We start from the raw sequence: 22,256 nt of genomic DNA, 5'->3' as shown, positions 1-22,256 counted from the left end.
ATCCTTTTGTTACTCATTTCCGTGCCTAGACTCAAACAGCTGAATCACCAAGAGAAACAATTGTCTAGCACATTAAGTGTGCTGAAAACAACACAATAAGCAGTATAGACTGTTTGGCAGAGAGCCCAGTGAAGACAGGCAATCAATGGTGAAGAGAGAAAAAAGCACAAGATTGTGAATCAGAGGTAACTCTTAAAATCTTTAATTAACTCTTTAAACTTGACAATTTAGTTTCTGCAAAGACAGAGACGACAACATTTATGACAGAATATCTGTGATGAACAACAAGAAAACTGAGTACCTTCATAAAGGCCTTAGTCAGGATATTTTACAGCAATGGCATTTGATGTAATAAAATATTGCAACCACTAGATGGCAGTGCATAACAGTTTGGAGGTCATAACACAGCCTTACATGCTTGTGTAAGAGGTAAAATTCCACAACTGCACTTTAACACATAAAATACGTATTGTGTTGTGTCATATTTTGTCTTAGGTCTGTAATAGAGTTAGAGTTTATTTGCACAGATAATAAAACACAGTAAAATCTAATAAATCTAGTAAATCTGTTTCTCCATACTGTAATTCTAGCACTGTTATGTCTGTCTACTCTGTACATGAAGTAGATACATGTTCTGTCACTCTTTCTGACTTTTCTTTTTTCATGTTAAAGGATATGTTTGTGGAGCTTTTCCTCACCTATATTGAGCGTCTAAAGATAGAGGGCCATTTATGTTGTACAGATTGTAAAGCTGTCAGCGGTAAATTGTCTCTTGTGTATAAAGCCTATGTGGTCTGTCCCATTTCCAGGTCTTTGCAGTACAGAGGAGGTGGTGTGACCCAGGTCTTACCGGTTTTGGCAGTACCTGGAAGCTGCTCAACACTTTCTTGGGTGCATTTTCCTCATATATTTGCAATCTATCTACCTAATACTGTCATTTTGTTTTGTTTGTCCTTTTTTCCTCCTTTAGAACTGAGGGTCTAAAGATAGACTGTGTTGTGTGCTTCATAAAAAAATCATTTGAATTGACTTGACAATTTTGGGATTTTTGGGCTCTGTAAATATTTGAGCCCTGTAAATATCATTGACTTGACTTGAATTGTGTAATATTGTAGGAGCAGCCCAGAAACAGCACACCTTTACTGTTTTTATTCATTCTGTCCCCTCTCTATCTGTATGAGAAGTACCGTAATTCAAAATTTCAATTCCAAAATGAGATGACACACCTCTGACAAGATGACAATCTCTGAATTGCAATAAAACTCACAAATGATTGCAAAGTGTAAAGAAAATACTACTTGTATATAACATTTTAGAATTGGTGCTTGTTTAAAACACAAAAAACAGAGACTCAGTGACAGAGTTGTAGTGTTTTTCTTTGAGAAGAGGCCTGTGCTGTATAAAAGTAGCCCAATGAATGAATTACAACTCTAGTGTAGATTCACATAATCTAAGAGATGATATCCTCAGTGACCAGTCACTGTCTCTCTCTCACACACACACAAGGGAATGGTTACCCTTGTGTTAAATCTTATGACTCTGATTTGTCTCAGCTAGTCAATGAGTATCCACACTGTGCACATGAGGTTCATTATGATTAATGTAATTGAATGAGGAGGACATGCACATGTGAAATTAAAAGTGGGATCCTTTCATTCATTCTGCATGTGACACTAACCCTTTAATGTCACAGATTACATGGTTTTAAGGTATGACACTCAGAGCAGACAGCAGCATCACCACGGCAATCCATTCATTACAAATCTATATACAGCAATCAACCGCAACATTAAAACCACTGACAGGTGAAGTGAATAACATTGATTTTCTCATTACAATGGCACTTGTCAATGAGTGGGATATATTAGGCAGCAATGAACAGTCAGTTCTTGAGGTCAGTGTGTTGGAAGCAGGAAAAATGGGCAAGCGTAAGGATCTGAGCGACTTTGACATGGGCCAAATTGTGATGGCTAAATGACTGGGTCAGAGCATCTCCAAAACTGCAGGTCTTGTAGGGTGTTTGTGGTATGCAGTGGTCAGTCCCTAACAAAAGTGGTCCAAGGAAGGACAACCAGTGAACCAGCGGAAGGGTCATGGACACCCAAGGCTCACTGATGCACATGGGGAGCAAAGGCTAGCCCATCTAGTCCAATCCCTCAGAAGAGCTACTGTAGCACAAATTGCAAAAAATGAATGCTGGCTATAATCAACAGGTGTCAGAACACACAGTGCATCACAGCTTACTACGTATGGTGCCCATGCTGACCCCTATCCACCACCGAAAGTGCCTACAATGGGCACATGAGCATCAGAACTGGACAATGGAGCAATGGAAGAAGGTGGCCTGATCTGATGAATCACGTTTTCTTTTACATCATGTGGATGGCCGGGTGCGTGTGCATTGTTTACCTGGGGAAGAGATGGCACCAGCATGCACTATGGGAAGAAGGTAAGATGGCAGAGGCAGTGTGATGCTCTAGAAAATGATCTGCTGGGAAACCTTGGGTCCTGGCATTCATGTGGATGTTACTTGTACACGCACCACCTACCTAAACATTGTTGCAGACCAAGTACACCCCTTCATAGTAACAGTATTCCCTGATGGCAGTGACCTCTTTCAGCAGGATGATGCACCCTGCCACACTGCAAAACTTGTTCAGGAATGGTTTGAGGAACATGACAAAGAGTTCAAGGTGTTGCCTTGGCTTCCAATTTCCCCAGATCTCAATCCAATCGAGCATCTGTGGGATGTGTCGGAAAAACAAGTCCGATCCAGGACTTAAAGGATCTGTTGCTAACATCTTAGTGCCAGAGGACACCTTCAGAAGTTTTGTGGAGTCTATGCCTCAATGGGTTAGAGCTGTTTTGGCAGCATGAAGGGGACCTACACAACATTAGGCAGGTGGTTTTAATGTTGCGACTGATCTGTGGTATATCATGTTTAGAATATGTCCTTGGTACAAAAAGTCAGTTTTCTGATTTACTTTTTTATCTGCATTGTGTGGGTGAGGGGTTTCCGTTAGCATGTGTTAAAGATGAGTTGTAAGTGGGGGAACTTACTCGAGCCTCAGAGGACAGGCTAAGAGGATTTTCCATCTTAACGTCTCACCAACTGTCACAAACAGTCAGTCACCTGGAGGTGATCCCTTTGAAAGGAGTGATGGTACATGTGTGTGTGTGTGTGTGTGTGTGTGTGTGTGTGTGTGTGTGTGTGTGTGTAAAGGAGAATCCTTTCCACTGGCTAAACTGTACCAAAGTTTCACACAAAACCAAAAAAACAATGGATGAGTCAATAGGTACTATACATTCTATACATTGCATGCATAGCCCACTTAAGGTATGAATTCACAGCCTTTACTGATGTCACACAGAACCAATTCGATGTTTGTAAAGTGTGGTGCTGTGTGTAAAAACATGCTAGCAGTCCATAGGGGATATTCTTTGGAAAACAAAATGGTTTTGAAACCATTTAGCGTGATTATGTAACACTCCTGACACTTTGGTGCAAGCTTCACTCATCTCTGAGTAGTACAAGTACATGTTGTGTTGGGTTCAGGGTCTAAACTCACCCTTTGACTTTTTTTAGGGAGTGAATTGGTTACACCAGAGCTGTTTTTATACATACTCCTTTTATACAGTCCCAAGTTTAGTCAGCTACACACTGGAAACTTAAGAGGCCTGCACAAAGCATGAGAAGCAATGCAAATCATACCCGTGGGTCCTGGTGTGATGAGCTAAATTTATCATTCAAGAGTAATGAAAAACATCACTCTGTGCCAAATGTTTCCAGTACTGTTATGTGTGCTGCGTGTATTTGGTTTTAGAGGAGCCCAGTGAGATAAATAAAAATAATACAGTGATGATCTTGCTTTTTGTGTTGTAAAAATGTGCTGCTCACTTTGCAGCGCCTGTCTTTAGTCCTGTTCATTCTAATTCTGAAATCCTCTTTGTGAAACTGACGTGGTGCCTCTGATAGAAAGCAGGATTAACCCATACATAGAAAGGGAGCAAGACATAGAGAGAGCTTCATGGGGCACTCAGCAGGACAGTACCACTCACTCCATTCAACGTGTAGAGAAACGCTCAGGGCAATGACCGCTTTATCCCACATAGAGGTATAGGGGCATGTGCTGTGCTCTTCTCCCTTTTCATTACCCTTTGCATTCATGACAGGAAATCTCCTCCAACATTTCGAAGACATCAGCACAACAGCCTCTCCACAACAACGACAACGCTCTGCTGCTGACATCATTTCCACGGCGACACCCTCTCAGTGGAAGAATCTCCTAGGTGACGCCCTCTATTGACACGCCTGGAGGTGGCTGGTGCCTTTTTGTAGGCAGGTGCATCCTGTGCAGGGACAGACGGAGTAGCCTCACAGCTCTTTTTTTTCTGTTTTCTCTCTGTGGGAACACCTATACAGCTCCATATCTAGTCTGGAAGGCAGCTGCAGAGGAATAGAGCAGATACTGAAATTCAGATAAGAATATTTAGAAACAAATGGAGAGTTTTCATTTGTTCCGCTAACTGTAACTCCTCCACTTCAACTAAACTCGGGCTATGTGAAGTTCATTTAAATTCAGGGTTTCAAGAAATCAGGGTCCAAATGTAACCTTCAGCTGGTGGATTTCTCCACTGACCCTGCATGTTCTGTTTAAGAGTAAGAATCTGTTGAAAAGCTGCACAGCAAGGCTAAAAGGCAACAACCTCACTGGATTTAGAGACTGACCTCGGATCAACCATGGAGGGGCATGAGTATGAGCACTTTGGGGCCGATGAAGCAAGGAAGAGCCAACAAGTGGACTATCGAAGAATTGTAGGAGACACTCAGCCCCCACGTACCAGTGTATCATCCCGGGAGGGTGAACATTATGTTCGGCAAACCTCACATGGCCATGGGCATGAAACTGCAGCCCAGCGATACAGCGCCACACGTATCCAGGCTGGTTTAGGCCCAGAGAGGTGAGTTACTGGGGTAGTATACGCAGAATGAGCCACCTTTAGGTCAGACTCAAACTATACTAAGGTGAAATACATCCATATGTTTTATTATGTTTACAGAATGTGTCACAAAAGATTTTTGTAGCTATTTCTTATTGCATATTCGCCTGATGCAAATTAATTTCTCACCAGCAAGTGCCAGAGCTCTGCAAGAAATGTAATAAAAGGCCACTTTTTGCAAAAATTACAAATCGAAGATCAGTAATGCTTAAAAAAAAGAAAGACTTAATAATGCCACAATAATTTCAAGTTTCACTCAATATACAACATTAAAATAAAAATAATGATGGATGTCAGTTCTCTGTCTTTCATGCTGTATAGTTACTTTCACCGGCTGTGCCTTCATAAGACTGCACATGTAAATTAACTTCATGGCATCGGATCAGTTTACACGGTCCACACACACTTGCATTTAGATCAGTTTGCAAATGCCCCTGAGGTTAAATCCCTTGCTTTCAATTACACACTTCACTTTTGGAGTTGTCTGAAGGCCCTGTAGATAATGCTCTTGGCTTACAAGCAGATGTTAAAACAATAGAAATCTTACATTGTCAGGTGCTATTTTTAACTTGGTTCTGTTACCCCTCGCACACGCCAACGAGTCTGTGATGCACCATCAAGGCAGGGGTGTGCAGCATGCTGCAGGGAGGATAAACAAGGCTGAATCAACTGCTCAGAATAGCTACAGCGCATAAAGGAACCACTGACCTATATCTGCAATGACCCACATTTAATTTGACACAAACACAAAGTGGGAAACAGATCCCCCTCGAGTCACCTTGCCAGACATTTCAAGCAATCCTTACCTAAGATTAATATAGAAGAAGAGAGGACTTACTTATTGTGAAGCATATTGGGTCACAGGGAAGACCAAATGGTTGTCTATTGTATTTAATATACATCAGTAAAAACCTCCCTGCAAGGCATGATCAACAAAGAACTCATGCAATACAATGGTAACGCCTATTGTTTTTCTTGTCTGTCAATGCAGCTTATATAGTTTATATAATACAAAACATAAATTATTCTGTACATCTGTAGTCAACACCCACACAATTCTGTAGGTTCAGTTTAAATAAACACACTACTATGTCACACATACTTGACTGACATGTGACTGACTGTAAAAAGGTGACACTAAATACAAAAACTTCTAAGAGGTGACTCCATAATCCTAAAACTGAATCATAATCCGTAACTTCTGACAGATGAATATGCAGTTGTGCTTATCATGCCATCTCCAGCAGCTCCATCACAAATCACCCTAAAACAGCCTATTAGCCATATATTTGGCCTCTGGCTGTCTGTAAATCAAGTAAAAATAGCTTTTAATGTTGTTAAAATCACAAATGTGTGAATGTGAAATGTTTTAATTTGAGCTTTCTGATTCATGGAGCTGTAGTGGTGATAATAGATATCGGCCATCATATTTTTAGTTGTGAGAAAGCAACAGCGATTTTCTGCCAGCAGCTCATTCCAACCATTTATGCAGCTGACAGCTCGATGACAAGAGCGGCATGCTGACATACCGTCAAGTAATGTGAATGTACATGTGTGTGCACTGCATGCTGGAAAAACTACATGTGCCGTTTTATATTCTCTTTGCCAGAAAGTAAAGTGAGTGTATACAGCGTGAGAGATTACTGCTCAGTAAATAAAACTTTCACAGTATCTACTGTAACAAGCATTCTCCTCAGTGATGCATAGCCTAAAATAGAACTCCTTTATCTCATACTGGTTGTACTTGTTTTCCTCGACATACGCTTGTACACACTGAAAGCAGCCAATTGTGGTGCACAATTTATGAGGAAGTTTATTGTTTATTGTTTATTGTTATTGTCCACTTTTGTATAGTGTATTGCATCTATGTAAAGAATTATCACAAAAAAGTGAAAGTGAATTTGATCTACATCAAGATTTTATGTTCTTAAACATGTTATCAGACAAGAAGAAAATACAGGATCTTAAATGAGATGCTTTAGTCTGTTACATGCAGCTAGCAGTCTGCACGCTCTCTCCAACTACTATCATGTGGATGAAATGTGGTTTGACCAGCTTTTCAATACACTTAATCCAATTTAGATGATTTACATGTGACCAAAATTTCAGACAGTGCTGTCCAAATTCAACATGACGTTTCTCTTTAGGAAAATTAATAGAGATATACCGATACCAATACTGACATCAAATATCGGTCCGATACTGTCTCAGATAGCTGGATCGGGTATCAGTGACAATGGGCTGATGTGGTATCGGATACCATTATTTTAATAAATGACAATTCAGTAAATGTGTATTTGTTACATTTAGTTAGCAAAGGAATGTTTAAGTCAAGCATGATTTTGCCTTACATATAAAAGAATGATCCATGTCTGGTCCACACAGTGAGGCAAACAGCTTATTAATTAAACACTGGTATCGGCTCGGTACTAGGTAGGCCTATACCCAAAGCCCAAGAATCGGTATCGGCATCGGGACTGAAAAAGTCGGATCGGTGCATCCTAAAAATGGCCCTAAAGGCATGACACTTCAGATTTTCCAGCTCTGCACATGCAGTACATCATTTTGCATAGTCAAGGTCAAACATCCAAGTGGAGTAAGAATAAGCAAATAACGATTTGGGGCTGGAGGAGGACTGATCAATTAAGATTTTTATCAGACACACTAATCTATATTTTGCTCTGAATCTTTTCTCATTACACTATTATGACACTTCGACCAGCAATACCAAAAATAGTACTATTTTTGGCTGGATAAAAGAAACGTAAAAGCAGCTTCCTCCTAACGCAGACTATTCAGTAGTAAAAATTGTCACGTGCACTAGTCACTTTTGTTGCACACTGCAGTGAGAGGTACTTTCCTGATTTACCAGAAGCAGGATGCGGAGGGTTAAACCCGCCTCTGTGGGGAGAGGGGATGTGACGCCGCCGCGAGTACATAACAGCAACACGCACTGTCTGCACACAGCGACAGGCAATCACTTCAGATTCACTTTACTGCCGACCCGTACTTTTACATCTTTGGAGCCACGAACGACCGGTCTTTTCATCTTGTTTGTTCTTCGAGGTAAACGGGAATTACTGCATCTATCGCCGTTTCTATTACCCGACTTCTTTAGACCCGCAGCTGGAAAGTTGCTTCCCTTTGGTCAACGTGGGCATCAGCTCAACAAGGTAGCTAGCTAACGTGACATCATGAACAAGGAAAAGAGGTTGGAGTTATCGCTAGCGAGGGAGCTACATAGTTTTAAAATCATGCTTACCAATTTGAGAGCGGATATGCTTGCCTTAAAGTCTCAGACAAAATAATAATCAGTAAAATAAAAGAATAAGTCAAGCTAAAATAACCAAGCTGCTAATGCAAAATGCTAACGTTTTTCGAGATTTCTCATTTCCTAGGATGGCGAAGTCATGACCCGCCCTACTCCGCCTCTGATTGGTTTACCCTGATATTCTTACCGCAACCCTAACCAATCTCACTCCTCAAACGTAAACCTAACCAACGAAGGCAACGAATACTAGCCAGTCAGAGGTAGAGTAGGGCGGGTCATGACTTCGCCGTCCTGGGAAAAAAAATTGGCTAACGAGTCAGTTGTAGCCCCACATGTAGTCTGGACACATTTCCACAGTTCATGTATGGTCTGGCAAAAGTTTAGTTGTATGTACCTTAGCTACTTTTGTGGATTATTAACACATCTGCAACAGTTGTGACAGTTTTATGGTGGCGTTAATAGAATGTATTTTATCCGTCCGTTTACGCCGATATACATTTTAACGAGGAAACATGAAAATTGTGACGAAACGTGCCCAACATAATGCAACGTTACATTAGATTTACCAGTAACGTTAACGTTCTTAAAACGTTAGTATAGCTGTGAAGACAACGGATTCACGGTAAAAGCGTACAAATCAAGCAACGTTAACGTTTGTGCTTGTGAAAACGCAAATAATTGTGTTAAGCAATGTCAAATTATTTACACGAAGCCTTACTTAACTTTCCTGTTAATTTAATGTTATAATTTAACGGCTTAACTACATCACTGGATGTTGGTTAATTGTAAACTATACTGGCAGCTGTAACAACGATATTTCCAATCCTGTGACTAACGGTTCATTAACGGTCAGGTAGACATAAAACATTGTGTAATGTTTGGCGTGGTTAGCGTTGAATTATAAATCTGAATTGGCATTAACTGCTCTCCGGATGATTTGCTATAAACTTTAACGTTATTATTATTATTAATTTACGTTAACTGAAAATACCATCACCTCTCAATGGCCCTAGATATATACCAATCTGCATGCACACACACACACATGCTGTTGGCACGAAGCCCAACATATGTTAACACCAAAATTCCTTTGAAACTTTGCCAAATTAGTGTTGTCTCTGTTGTCAGTAAGGCGTTATATTAGGTAGAAGACTATTTTACATCATTTACCATATAAAATGAGCCGTTCTTCAATTCGGCATGCATTCAACACTCAAAAAGACCACTTATTGTAATGAAACTTAAACTTTTGGTGTCGTTATTCCTCTAAAATATACGTAGACTACGTTAGTTAGACCGCAATGCGTGGTGACAAGATATGTTAGCGTTAAAAAAAAAAAAAAACATTTCACTGACGTTGTCGTTTTCCAAAACACAGCGATGGTTAACCAGACATGGATCTCTGTGAAGAATGAGAGATGCGAGGGGCTAACAGATATGATCGTCATCCGCGTGGATGCTGCGCTGGTGTTTTTTGCTGTGTAAACAGCACAGACAGGTCTGAATAGCTAGTATTGTGTTAACTAAAGCTTCGCAAAGCTGCTAATGTTTGTTAGCTACCGATAATGTAATGTGGGTCACCAGGCCAGTAGACGTTACCGCTCAAGTCGAGACAATACGACGTTAAGACGACATTTTTTTTGTACCGTTTCTCGTTAACACGCTTTTACCATAACAGTATAATGTCTTAAAAGATCGAAAACGTGTCGCTGTAGCGGTTCACTTGAATGTTAGTGGGTCACCCGGCCAGGATTTGCCTGATCCTGGTTTTCTGTTGTTAAAATAATAACGGTCCTAGTATTTTACATGCAGAGACAGAAAATCTGCCCTGTCACAAAACCACATTAGGATTTCTACAGTGACGTGTTTGTGGTACATAATGTGTGATGCTATGTTAATTAATGACCCCGCTATTTCGCTGCAGTAATCACAAAAATTAGTGGTTAGCAGCATTATTGCACGTTTTTACAGGATTATTAATGGTTTGTTTTTGCAAGGAGAGGAAGATGTAGCATCTCGCAGCTGCCGCGCAGGCGCACTGACCTGAGGCTGGCTGGGGGGATGTTGATGTTGCTATGGTTATGTCTTCCTGTGAGAAGGTCACTAAAGCTCTGCTTGCAAATTGGATGTGTTCTTCCAAAGCAGCATTTAACTTGCTGTAGATGCACATCTTCATCTGCATCTTGGGCTGCACAGGTGACAGAAGTTTCTCCTCTCTCTATCATTTGACAGCATGGCGGATTACCTAATCAGTGGTGGAACAGGCTACGTCCCTGAGGATGGACTCTCAGCTCAGCAGCTCTTCTCGATTGGAGATGGTCTTACGTACAAGTAAGTTTCCTACATTACAAACTGTTTTTTTTTCTTCTTTTCTACACAGTCTCAGTAAAGACATTAAAGTAATTCAAAGTGAGGTCTCCTGATTTTAAAACCTCACCTCACCGCGCAGTGGTAGGTGAAGTGTACGCACGAGTGCTTTGTAATGGCCAACACATTTTGAACCAGCAGATCTGACCAACAGTGCGTTGTCTCCGATGGTCATACGGCTGAAGAGCTATGCTCTAAAGGAGATGGGTTGACTTACAAGTGAGTAAAACAGTCGTCTTCAAACAATGTTGAAACTGTGCTGTTTTTTTTAAAAATCTCTTGTGTCTCTCCAAATAGTGAATTCATAAGGGGGAAGCAAATGGTTGTCCTTCTAAAGCTTCTTCATTCATTTAAACAAACCATGCCAAAATCTTAATCTAGTGTCATGAAAGTGCATGAGTGCAGATGTCAATAGAGGGCTTGTTGGAATGCTCAACCTGATCTTGGTCATGGGGATGAAATTTGCTTCCAGTGGACATAACTACATTATTAACTTGAACTAACCATCAAAAGTGCATGACCTGTCTTGTGTATGCAACACACGTCACAAAACAGCCCATGCACTTTTCCTCCAAACTCTTCGCTCTGATTTTTAAGAAAGCACTAATCAATCACTAATAACTTCCCACCTCTTACTTTACCTCACTCACCTCTGGTAAGCATTCTGGTGACAAATGAAGGAATGCTTGTCCATTAACTCACCATGCATTTTGACTGTCATTTTTCTTTTTGATTAATCCATTTGAACACCCTTTTCTAATGTTTTATGCCTTTAGAAAGAATCAACTCATTTGTAGTGGTTGTTAGACACTGAGAAAAATGCCATTTCCTCTTATCTTGCATTTGCCCCCACATTTGAAAAAAAATCTCCCAAATTCATCACATTGCTTCACCTTTTGAATGTGTTTGCCACAGGGCCTAATAACCACTGCAGTCAACGCTTAAGATGCCCTCTCAGCGTTCCCTGAAAGACCATTAGTTAATGTATTATTGTGTAATTATAGATGGTAGATAATTGACCGTAACCGCATCAATGTCTGCGCACGGCCGACAAAACTGATATTTTAAGTGACTCAAATACAATTGGAAGGTTTTATTAAGAGAAAATCCTCCAATTTCCTCGGTCTAATCATGCTACTACTGCTTTACTGAAGCTAATTAAATAGAAAACATAATGGTGTTCTAGTGTGTCCGCGTGTGATTTGAATAACCTCTCTACCCTGTAATGAAGTGCATCACGACCGAAGGAAAGGTTGCTCACATGACAACCATGTGAGTCACAGGAGGAATTTGAGGTGGATTGGGCCAGTTTTAGGATGACTCAGTCTTTGCAGACCGTTTGTCCTCTGTTTCAACCTTTTAACTAGTGTCTTACAAATACAGATAAAAGTAGTAGGAGTTCAAATTTTATTGTTAGGTTTACAGACCACTTCCCCTACATATCTTTTGATTCCAAGGGTCAACAGTTAATTATTTATTGCCTGGTAGAAGATGAAGAAATAAAGCCACAAAGAGAAAGTGAAACAAACACACAGGAAGACAGAAACAGCTTTGTGAGAGACTCAACTTCCTGAAGTATTGTGATCTTCAACTGGGAGGGTGAAAAAAATCACATCCTGGACAGGACTGTAAACATGTTTCACAAACTAATCTACTTTTTAACTCTGTCAGCACGCCTGAAATGCCATCAAAAGTAAAAGTGTACGAATTGTAAGATTCCCTGGTTGTTATGAAACAATCTCAGGAAGTGTTTTTCTTATGTGTAGACACTGTAATATGCATCTACTTGTAATCAAGTTTTTCTTTTTTTTAAAAATGCCTCAAATGCACCCTTCTCACAAAAGCCCCAGGCTGTCGGTTTTGGGTAAATACTGGGTCATATGTCATTACCATTCACACAAAATGAGAACTTCAACTGGAGCATATAATTTAAACTATAAACTACACAATTATATGCTGTGCAATCCATCTGTAGGCTTGGTGGACTTTTCTGCTCTTACTCTCAGTTGCAGTGGATAGAGAGCATCCACACGGTCCAGATCTGTGACTTTTAACTACCGTAAAATCTGCGTCATCTTCTTAAAGCCTGAAGGGCACATTTTGTGGCAAAACCAAACCCAACTCCAATAAATCATGATAGTAGAGTCATGTAAACCACAGTCAATTACCTCTGGCATAGGGCTGGCATTGAACCACGTCTGTCTGATTGTTGTTACACTTATGACACAAAAGCCAAATAAAGCGACGTTAGTAAGAGTACAGAGGATACTTGCATTGTTAAACTTGCTGCCACAATTACAAAACACTGGATTCTCTGTTTTTCAGAGGCTTTCAAGTTTTTTGGGTGTGGGCATACAATGTCCTAGATTTTCTTTAATGTCCAGGCCAAGACAAGAACAGGCCTCTTTACAAGCAGGTGAAGACCGATTTGTGGCTTCTCATAATAGTTTGAAATGCTCCCGCTTATCACCAGATATTTTGCCTACATTTAACAGTGAAATGAAAACCATAATAAGGCATCACCAAGCCAGTGTTTTTTTTTTCAGGATTCAGTGCTGACCCTGAGTCAGTAGATGCAGCCCGAGGTTTGTGGTTGCCGCTAAATGCTACCAGATGTGTGCTGAACTTCCTGCTTGTCCCTACGTTGATGTCTGTGGGTGTTTAGACTCTGAAGTGACAAACAGGACTCCAATCTAGTTCCTGTCCCATCAAGCGCGTCTATTTCTGACTCTCCCCACACCCACACCGAGGGATCTGTTAGTGTTACTTTCTTTTTCGACACCCGCTCACATTTAGACTCAGTTATGTCCACCTGTACCGCTCACCATCTACCTGTTTAACTTATTCTCGCCTCGTAGTTTCCTCTCCACTCCCCTCCGACATCCTCCGGCATACAAAGCTTCCCTTATTCCACCCATATTTCCATCTGTCCCCTGCCTGTTTTCACACCCATCTGTAAAACCTCAAAATACGTACAGACTTTGGTTGAAAAACAAACACGTCATTCCTGTGTCTAGCTCTTGCTCCCCCTCAACCGTTCTACTTCATTGTGTTTATACAGGCCAAGAGCTGAAAGAGGTCCAGTGTAGCTTTTTTATCAAGAACAGGACGCACCCTGCCTCACTCAGTGTCTGTACTCAGCCAGTATGCCACTTTGCAATATTCTGGGAACCATGAAGAGACATAAAAGGGCATCCAACAATAGGTTGCAGCCCCCAACGTGTGGTGTTGTCCTAGTTGAAGATGTTCTAAAGAATGGAAAAAAATAAGTAGAAAATGATCCCAAAGACAATAAGGTCATCGGTCACGTTTATTTTTAAAAATGTGACTGTCTGGAGCGTCCTGGTAGCCGAATGGTTACAGGGCATCCCACATAATTGCAGCTGGGGACTCTTGTTGCATGTCATGCCCCTCTCTCTCCCCCCCCGTTTACTGTCTGCTTCTCCACTCAGCTGTCAATTAAAGGCAAAAATGCCCCAAAAACATATCTTAGAATTTTTCTTTTTAAAAAGTGGCTGTCAGCAACAGTAATGAAATGTATCACACATCTTTAATTACACCCTGATAAAAAGCACTTGATTGCTGATCACAACCACATCTCTGTTGTTTACCCATCGTGTTCAATAGCACTCACATTTGATTGTTTTCCAATTCACCCTGTTTGCCGTGAGCCACTCATAACGTAGGTAAACATTTTCTGCTTTGCTTGGAGATATTTTGCAGAAATTACTACCATTATTGGTTATTCATATTGGTATAAACATGAGGAACTGGTTAGCTTCTGGCATTTTTACTGCAGTGTGGATGCTTTAGAAGTTGCCACCATCAACCCCTTACTTTGCATTTTGCTTATTGCTTATGTCTTTCAGTGACTTCCTGATTTTACCTGGCTTCATCGACTTTACCTCAGACGAAGTGGTAAGTACACTTCTCTTTTTTGAGCGCAGGACGTAACAGAGTACAAAAGGGCATGCAAGGTCTGTTATTGTTACAGAGGATTGTCGCAAGTAGCTGTCTCATCTGAGCCGAGACTTTTCTTGGTATTTTGAAGGACAATTCAACTATTTGTTCTGTTGCAGCTATGGACATAGTGATAAATGTGCAAAGTGCCTCTGTCAGCAGACAGACCATTCTTGGCAGAGCCACTTCCTAAACCATCAGCCTTATTACAGTGGAGTCTCTTTTTTCTTTTTTCTAAGCAAACCTTTCCACTCCAGACCTCAACTTCATTTTATAATTGGAGTGTGTACAGAAGTAGTCTTGTTTTTGCCCATTTAAAACCATCTGCATCATTTCTCCTGTGCTGCCGCCCTGCTATTTTTGCCCGACGTGGTCACCCACTGGCTGTTCCCTCACCCTTGTGTTTACATTTGTGTCTGGCTGGTTGCTCATCCAGCTCTCTCAGCAGATGATGGGAGAGTTAATCTCAGGGCTTTAGATGAAATCCCTCTCTTCTGCTTCATCCATCTCAGAGGGTTTTAATTTAATTGATATCTCTAATCTCTCCCCGTTTCCTCCAGAGTTAAGCAGAGCTCTCATCGTTGTGTCAGATGCTTGTCTGCTTCGCCATGTTGTCATTGGTTCTCTACAGAGTCTTGGTCTGCCCTAGTTTTTCACTGGATAGTGAGTCTATTCAAGCTTGAATAACACAAATGCTCCCACATTTGGCTTGAGTCACAACTTTGAATAGAGTTCATGTTCAGACGGTCACTCCGTAGACCAGACTGAAATTTCTAATATCCTCTCTAGCTCACATGCACTTGGAAAGGTGTTAAACATGAAGAGGGGCCACGTGTGCTTCGGGCCTCTGTGGGAAATTCTCTGGGGGGTCGTGATGTTCCTGACATGCTTTCCAAACTCTCAGTTGAATCTAGCAGGTTAGTGCAGTTGTGCTCTCCAAATGGAGAAGTGGGTGTTAGGTGATTTGTCTCAACTTCACCGTGAACCCTTGAGAAAAGCAGCGGGTCGCCTCCATAGTTTATGTCTGTCTCAGATAAGGAGTAAAAGCTTTGACACCATAGAACTCATTTGCTGGTTTCCCATGTTCAAGGAATGCCTTTATTTTCACACTCCCAGCTGCAGATAGCAAAAGTGTGGTGCTGGCTGTTGTGGGAACCTGTAAGAAGTGAGAGTTAATGTTGCTGTTGGAGACACTGTCATATGGCTCATTTCCATTTTTCCAGGCAGTGTCAGGTTTCTTTCCCTGTGAGGAAGGACACTGTTTTAAATGGCTCATGCATTTCATTTAGTTTACGGACACCTCAAGCCATAGATGAATGCTTAATGATGTGCTTTAAATAAAATAATGTAGCCTATATTTCTCTCTCATCCCAACTGGTCGAGGCAGATGGCCGCCCACCTAGAGCCTGGTTCTGCTTGAGGTTTCTTCCCATTAAAGGGGAGTTTTTCTTTGCTGCTGTCGCCAAGTGCTTGCTCATGGGGGAATTTTGAGTCTCCGTAAATTAAAGAGTCTAGACCTGCTCTATGTGAAAAGTGTCCTTAGATGACTTCTGTTGTGATTTGGCGCTCTTCAAATACAAGAGACTTGACTTTAACTTCAAGCGAGGGAGTAACAAAACACCACTTCTTTTTTTTTTGACTCTGCTCAAATTGCCCTCACTGTCCTCATGTCATTTGAAGTTATGCCCTCATGTGTGATTGAAACAGATTTTAGAGGCATTAACCACAACTGTACACTGTATATCTCTTAAGTTTAGTCTGCCCCCTGGTGGATCCTGTTCAAAATGACAGAAACAAACTCTTATTAAAATGTGCACTCCTTTTTCCTTTTTGTCTTTTAAAGGACTTGACATCAGCGCTGACAAGGAAGATCACATTGAAAACCCCCCTCATCTCCTCCCCCATGGACACTGTCACAGAGTCAGCTATGGCTATTGCAATGGCGGTAAGAAACTGCTTTCCCAAACTGTTGAAATTATGGAAAGAGTACAGATTTTCCTTTATTGCATAATTCTGAATATCATTCCTTTTTTTAAAAAATTGGCAGCTAATGGGCGGTATCGGCATCATCCACCACAACTGCACACCAGAATTCCAAGCCAATGAGGTCCGCAAGGTTAAGGTAAACTAATTATCCTACATTCAAATACGTATAACAGTTCAAGTACACTATTTTATGTGAAACTATCTCAGGATTTGTGCTCACTCATCATGTCAGGGATATTTGTTTCTCTTGTTTCCAGAGGTTTGAGCAAGGTTTCATCACAGACCCAGTTGTGATGAGTCCAAACCACACAGTTGGAGATGTGTTTGAGGCCAAAGTACGACATGGTTTCTCTGGCATCCCTGTCACCGAGACAGGCAAGATGGGCAGCAAGCTGGTGGGCATTGTCACCTCCAGAGACATCGACTTCCTCTCTGAGAAAGACCACGGCAAACCTCTGGAGGAGGTGAATATTGTAACATGTCGAGTTTTTAAGAAACTGTCTTACCATCACTCTAGACATTTCTGTATTAGCATCATTCATTTAAATATTTTAACATTTTAATTGTGCTTGCATTCTTTTAGGCTATGACAAAGAGGGAGGAGTTGGTAGTTGCTCCAGCTGGTGTTACTCTGAAAGAAGCCAATGATATTCTACAGCGCAGCAAAAAAGGTGAAAGAAAAAAAAAGAAAGTTGATGCAGCTTGTGTACCTGAACTTCTATTTGATTTTTGTCTGACGTTTTCCTTTTTGTGCCATTTAATAACCTCACTTTTCTCTGTAAACAGGAAAGCTTCCCATTGTAAATGATAACGACGAGCTGGTGGCCATTATCGCCAGGACAGATCTGAAGAAGAACAGGGACTACCCTCTGGCCTCCAAAGATTCACGCAAACAGCTGCTGTGTGGCGCTGCCATCGGCACCAGGGAGGATGACAAATACAGACTGGACCTGCTAGTACAGGCTGGAGTGGATGTTGTCGTACTGGTGCGTGTTGATGCATGGAAGCTGTTGATGGGCCTCTTATCATCGGTCCCAATTTATCATGAATGTTAGATATTTGTTGCAGCACAGGTTGCTGAAAAATACATAAAACTTTCTAATTAGTTCCTCTTATTAACTGGAAATGTGGGAAAGTGTATGACATCAACAGCAGGAATGTGTTGTAAATTAAATCTGAAGACAGTATGAAGAAAATTGCCTGCATTTGAAAATTGTGTTAATAATATGCATTTTTTTTTAGCCCTTAATGTTTGTTTAGACTACTGTACTCTTAACATCATTGCACTTAAACTATATATGTTTTTGCATTTCTAGGACTCTTCACAAGGCAACTCGGTGTATCAAATCAACATGATAAATTATATTAAACAGAAGTATCAAGACTTGCAAGTGGTGGGAGGAAATGGTGAGTTTGTTGAAAAGAAAATATGCGAATTAAGTGTTGGTGAAAGGACTTTGATTTTGTACACATACAGTAACTCTCCATGTGTTTTGGCAGCTTTCTTTTAATGCCTTTTTAAATCAAATATCCTAGCTTGCACACTTTTCCAGACTTTTCTTCTTCTCTTCCCCATCTGCAGTGGTTACAGCAGCCCAGGCCAAGAATCTGATCGATGCTGGCGTGGATGCCCTGAGAGTCGGCATGGGCTGCGGCTCCATCTGCATCACACAGGAAGGTATTCATCCTTATTATTCAGTGCCATCTCCTCAACACTGTAACACATTATCAAAGTCCTGGAAAAGCAGAAATGGAATTTAATTTGACATAAAAGGTTAAAGTATAGCACTATGTCAATATAGAATAAAATGTTGTGACTATATATGACTGCTAGCTGTGACTTTAAATATATTTAAAAGAAAAAAATATATAATTAGAGGCATAAATCATCAGCTGTAGTACATTCTGTACCTGTTCTTCATCTGGCTATGAGCTACACTGGGAAGAAAAGGCTATCAGTTGCCAACAGTGACAAATACCCTGAGACCACTCCTAGTTGTCATGGTGATCTGCCAAGGCCCCGTTCTGGGTTGCCATGGGGACCGGTCTTTCGTGCATAGACTGGGTCACGCTCACCAACAAGAATAGAAGAGACATGTTGCAGCGAGAGGACATGAACCTGAAATGTCTCTGTTAGACTAATCGGTGAAATTCATGCAGCTTATTTTGGCACATAACTCGTGTACGTCTCAAGTTCAGATCTGCCTTACCTGAGAACATTGTGTGATTTGTTTTGATGGCAGTCACGTTAAAAATGTGTTCTACCTTGTAGTCATGGCATGTGGGCGGCCCCAGGGGACCTCCGTGTACAAGGTAGCAGAATACGCCAGGCGTTTTGGTGTGCCAGTCATTGCTGATGGCGGCATTCAGACCGTGGGCCATGTGGTGAAGGCTCTGTCGCTCGGAGCATCGACTGGTGAGAGTCCAAAGATTATGACACACAGAATGTCGTAACGTTGTGAAAAGAAGACCTTATCTAATTCCTCATATTTCATACATCTTGTTAATCTCATGACAACAGTCCCAGCACTGATTAGGTCAAGTTGGGTAATAGAGAACACACAGATAATTCTTTCCCTTCTCCCCACTCTAGTTATGATGGGCTCGTTGCTAGCGGCAACCACTGAGGCTCCAGGGGAGTACTTCTTCTCAGACGGTGTGCGGCTGAAAAAATACCGTGGTATGGGCTCCCTGGACGCTATGGAGAAGAGCACGAGCAGCCAGAAACGCTATTTTAGGTGCGTGGGAGGTCAAAAGTAGCGAATAGCCAAATTCAAAGTGCTGCTATTACAATACTGTGATCCCACTGGAGGAATAATGACTCAGTGATGTCTTTCCACAGCGAGGGCGACAAGGTGAAGGTAGCCCAGGGCGTATCCGGGTCAGTCCAGGACAAGGGCTCGATCCATAAGTTTGTACCTTACCTGATAGCTGGTATTCAACATGGCTGCCAGGACATTGGGGCAAAGAGTCTCTCTGTTCTCCGGTGAGTAGTTTGGGTTTGATGGTTAGATTGTGTAAATGGCTCAATATAATACAGATGTAAACTGTTATGTTTATTATATTTAACATGTTTTTTTTCCATCTTTCACAGTTCTATGATGTACTCTGGAGAGCTGAAGTTTGAGAAGCGGACCATGTCTGCACAGGTGGAGGGAGGAGTTCATGGACTCCACTCGTAAGTATTAAAACACATTTTGTCCCATTAAACAATACATGATCATACTTAATCACAGCACTAGTGTATACATGCACACCTTATTCTGACACATCAGAGGAGTATCCGCATTGAGTATTAACAGATTTATTATTGCAGCAGTCCTGCATTTTGTTCCCAGTTGTAAAAATGAAACACACTCGTCACGTAAAATCTGAAGTTAGATTGAATTTTTCCACTACTGGGGCAGGTGACATAAGTAGGAACTCTAAATTGCGTTCTTTGTTGACTCATAGAAGATTTCATCAGTGTGTTGCTAAGAAACAGCTGGGCTCCGATATTACTTCATGTCAGGCGTTGATATTGTACAACACTGTAGTGGATAAAGCAGCATCAGCATTATAAGCAGCTTGACCAGCAGAAACAATATGATCTTTTTCTAGCTTTAACAAAGAGAACAAATGCAAGTTCTCTCTCGTGTTACTCAAGTTTTGGCCCCAACTTGACATTTAGGGGAAAAAATGCAAGTTAGGAGTTTTCTGCCAAGTACATTCAGAAAACATTGTGTAAACAGTGTTCACAGGATTGCAGTAAACATAATTACAGCAGCAATACTTGTTTATATTAGAGCAAATGCTGATATCTCTTTTATTTGTCTTCACCCCCACAGTTACGAGAAACGGCTTTACTGAACGGAGTGCAGATCGGCGGCGCATGTGACATACCCAATCTAACAGTGACCAAATGTTAAATCGCCACTTCTGCTAAAATATGGACCACCGACAACACCACCCTTGCCCTCCCCCGCGTTGTATCCACGGTTGCTCTCTCTCTCTCTGATCCCAACCAGCTGCTTTGGGGAAGAAAGAGGCATCGTAGCTAAGTGAGAATCTTCAAACTGACACCCCCCACTCTCTGAACACCTGGGATTTTGCACTCAAGAAGCGGCGCATCAGGGTTTGCGGAATGACATACACACCTATATCTTGAGTATGCAGCTGATCCCAATTTTTGTTTTCGTGCGTGTTGATAGTAGTGAGAGAATGGACTGCGTGAGTGTTTGGTGACTTAAGGGTAGTGTTTGTCTGAGTGTGCGATTATAGTTTAAAATGTTTATTGGGACAAACAAAGTGAAGGTGCACTGTTTTTGTTTTTTTGTCCTATTAATATTGGTGAGTCTAAAACAGCAATGGTGCAGATCCCATCAGCATCCTTTATTTTTTTTTTTAAGGCTTTTTTGGGATCCACGCTAACCAGCAAGCTCCCTGTCGGAAGCCTCACACATCCCAGTTCTTAAACACACTAGTGTGTGTGTGCAGAAAACAAGACAAAAACACTTGTCTCTCAATGTGCAGAGTGTCGGTATATCATGGCAATCTTACGTTGTTCATTTTTCCTGTTTTTTGGTTTGCATTTTTAGGTCATTACAGGTATAAACTACTTGATGAAGAGTAGCTGCTTATATTTCAGCACATATTGTTTACGTCATGTATTGTGGATCCCGAGGTACGAGATATTGGCCATGGCAGTTACCCTGTTGACTTTGTATCCTCCAGTTTCACCTTAATCAGTAGACAAAACTCAGACCCACAGTCTTTGCCACTGTGGACTTTCATTTCCCCCTCAAAGACATCTTGAGCCAAATAAACAGTGTCCCATCTCAGTTCATAGTGTTCATATGTTGAGCACAGAAGGGACCAAAAGCTGAGGAGTAGGTATGTTTAAAAGAAGGAAGAAAACCCCTAAAATGTACCAATCAAAAATAGTAAGGAGGAGAATAGCAAATTCTCTGTCCATAATTTGAATACTTTTAGATTTAAAAAACCTTTATATTAAATCTGTATAGTCTTGGGGGCTTTGAATTGAGCATGAAGGGTTTTTGATATGCATGTTTGTTTTTTCACTAAGCCAAACATGGCTGTATTTATATTCCGCTTTATTGTAATTGCATACATACTGCCAAGTGTATTTATACTTCCTCTGACACTCTTCTTTTGTAAGGTCAAAACCAAAATTAGCGCGACAAGTTGCTTGTCACTTGTTCATTCCTACGCTCTCACAGTGTGGCATATGTTCTCTGTGATAGGTTTATTTTATTTTTGATTTATTACTTTTCTTTTTACCGGAGATATGCCTTGAAACAGGGATGGATAAAGGCTGCACATCACAGCTCAGTGAAAATGCATCGAAGTGCATAATGCTATACACCCTTTCGCCTCCTTTTCTTACTTTCAATCAGCATAGCTGTGTTTGTTATCATTCAGCTAATGTAGGAGTAGGCTTTTCTAACATTTTCATACTGGATGTCCTTTTTGCCAGGTGTAATTTTTTTTAATAAAATGCCCCAGATTGTAAGAGTTGAGTTGCTTTCTCTAACCTGCTAATGTGCTTTACCCTGCACAAGGTTCACTTAACTAACAAAAGTCTTGCAATTGGACTGTATTGCAAGAAAATGTACATGAGAATATATGGAGAAATATATACTTCTATTCAGATGTAAATGACTGCTGCTTG

General features: G+C 41.0%; 1 protein-coding gene across 6 annotated transcripts; it reads left to right on the top strand.

Annotated features, from left to right (window-relative positions):
* Positions 1–4,504: 4,504 nt before the first annotated feature.
* Positions 4,505–22,097, top strand: impdh1b (IMP (inosine 5'-monophosphate) dehydrogenase 1b). 6 transcript variants are annotated; one of them, XM_042402718.1, is made up of 16 exons: positions 4,505–4,962; positions 10,505–10,603; positions 10,778–10,858; positions 14,509–14,557; positions 16,443–16,544; positions 16,647–16,721; positions 16,843–17,049; positions 17,169–17,256; positions 17,372–17,571; positions 17,902–17,992; positions 18,168–18,263; positions 18,858–19,001; positions 19,179–19,323; positions 19,428–19,571; positions 19,680–19,763; positions 20,413–22,097. In XM_042402718.1, exons 1-16 carry the CDS (start codon positions 4,742–4,744, stop codon positions 20,432–20,434), a joined length of 1,848 nt encoding a protein of 615 aa, XP_042258652.1. In that variant the 5' UTR covers positions 4,505–4,741; the 3' UTR covers positions 20,435–22,097. The 6 variants fall into 6 exon arrangements, with proteins under 6 accessions (XP_042258652.1, XP_042258653.1, XP_042258654.1 ...); XM_042402719.1 differs by having other exon boundaries at positions 4,507–4,962; positions 10,781–10,858; XM_042402722.1 differs by lacking the exon at positions 4,505–4,962 and adding an exon at positions 7,894–8,067.
* Positions 22,098–22,256: the final 159 nt, after the last annotated feature.

The sequence above is a fragment of the Thunnus maccoyii genome, chromosome 23, assembly GCF_910596095.1.
Source record: "Thunnus maccoyii chromosome 23, fThuMac1.1, whole genome shotgun sequence".
In the NCBI taxonomy this organism is placed as follows: domain Eukaryota; kingdom Metazoa; phylum Chordata; class Actinopteri; order Scombriformes; family Scombridae; genus Thunnus; species Thunnus maccoyii.
The sequence above is the reverse complement of the archived record's forward strand: the minus strand, read 5'-3'. Positions and strand labels throughout refer to the sequence as shown.

Coding starts and splice junctions, on each gene's coding strand:
- impdh1b (XM_042402718.1), top strand. CDS start 4,742: ATGGAGGGGCATGAGTATGAGCACTTTGGGGCCGATGAAGCAAGGAAG. Junction 4,963..10,504: donor GCTGGTTTAGGCCCAGAGAG/GTGAGTTACTGG, acceptor ATCATTTGACAG/CATGGCGGATTACCTAATCA. Junction 18,264..18,857: donor CATCTGCATCACACAGGAAG/GTATTCATCCTT, acceptor TCTACCTTGTAG/TCATGGCATGTGGGCGGCCC.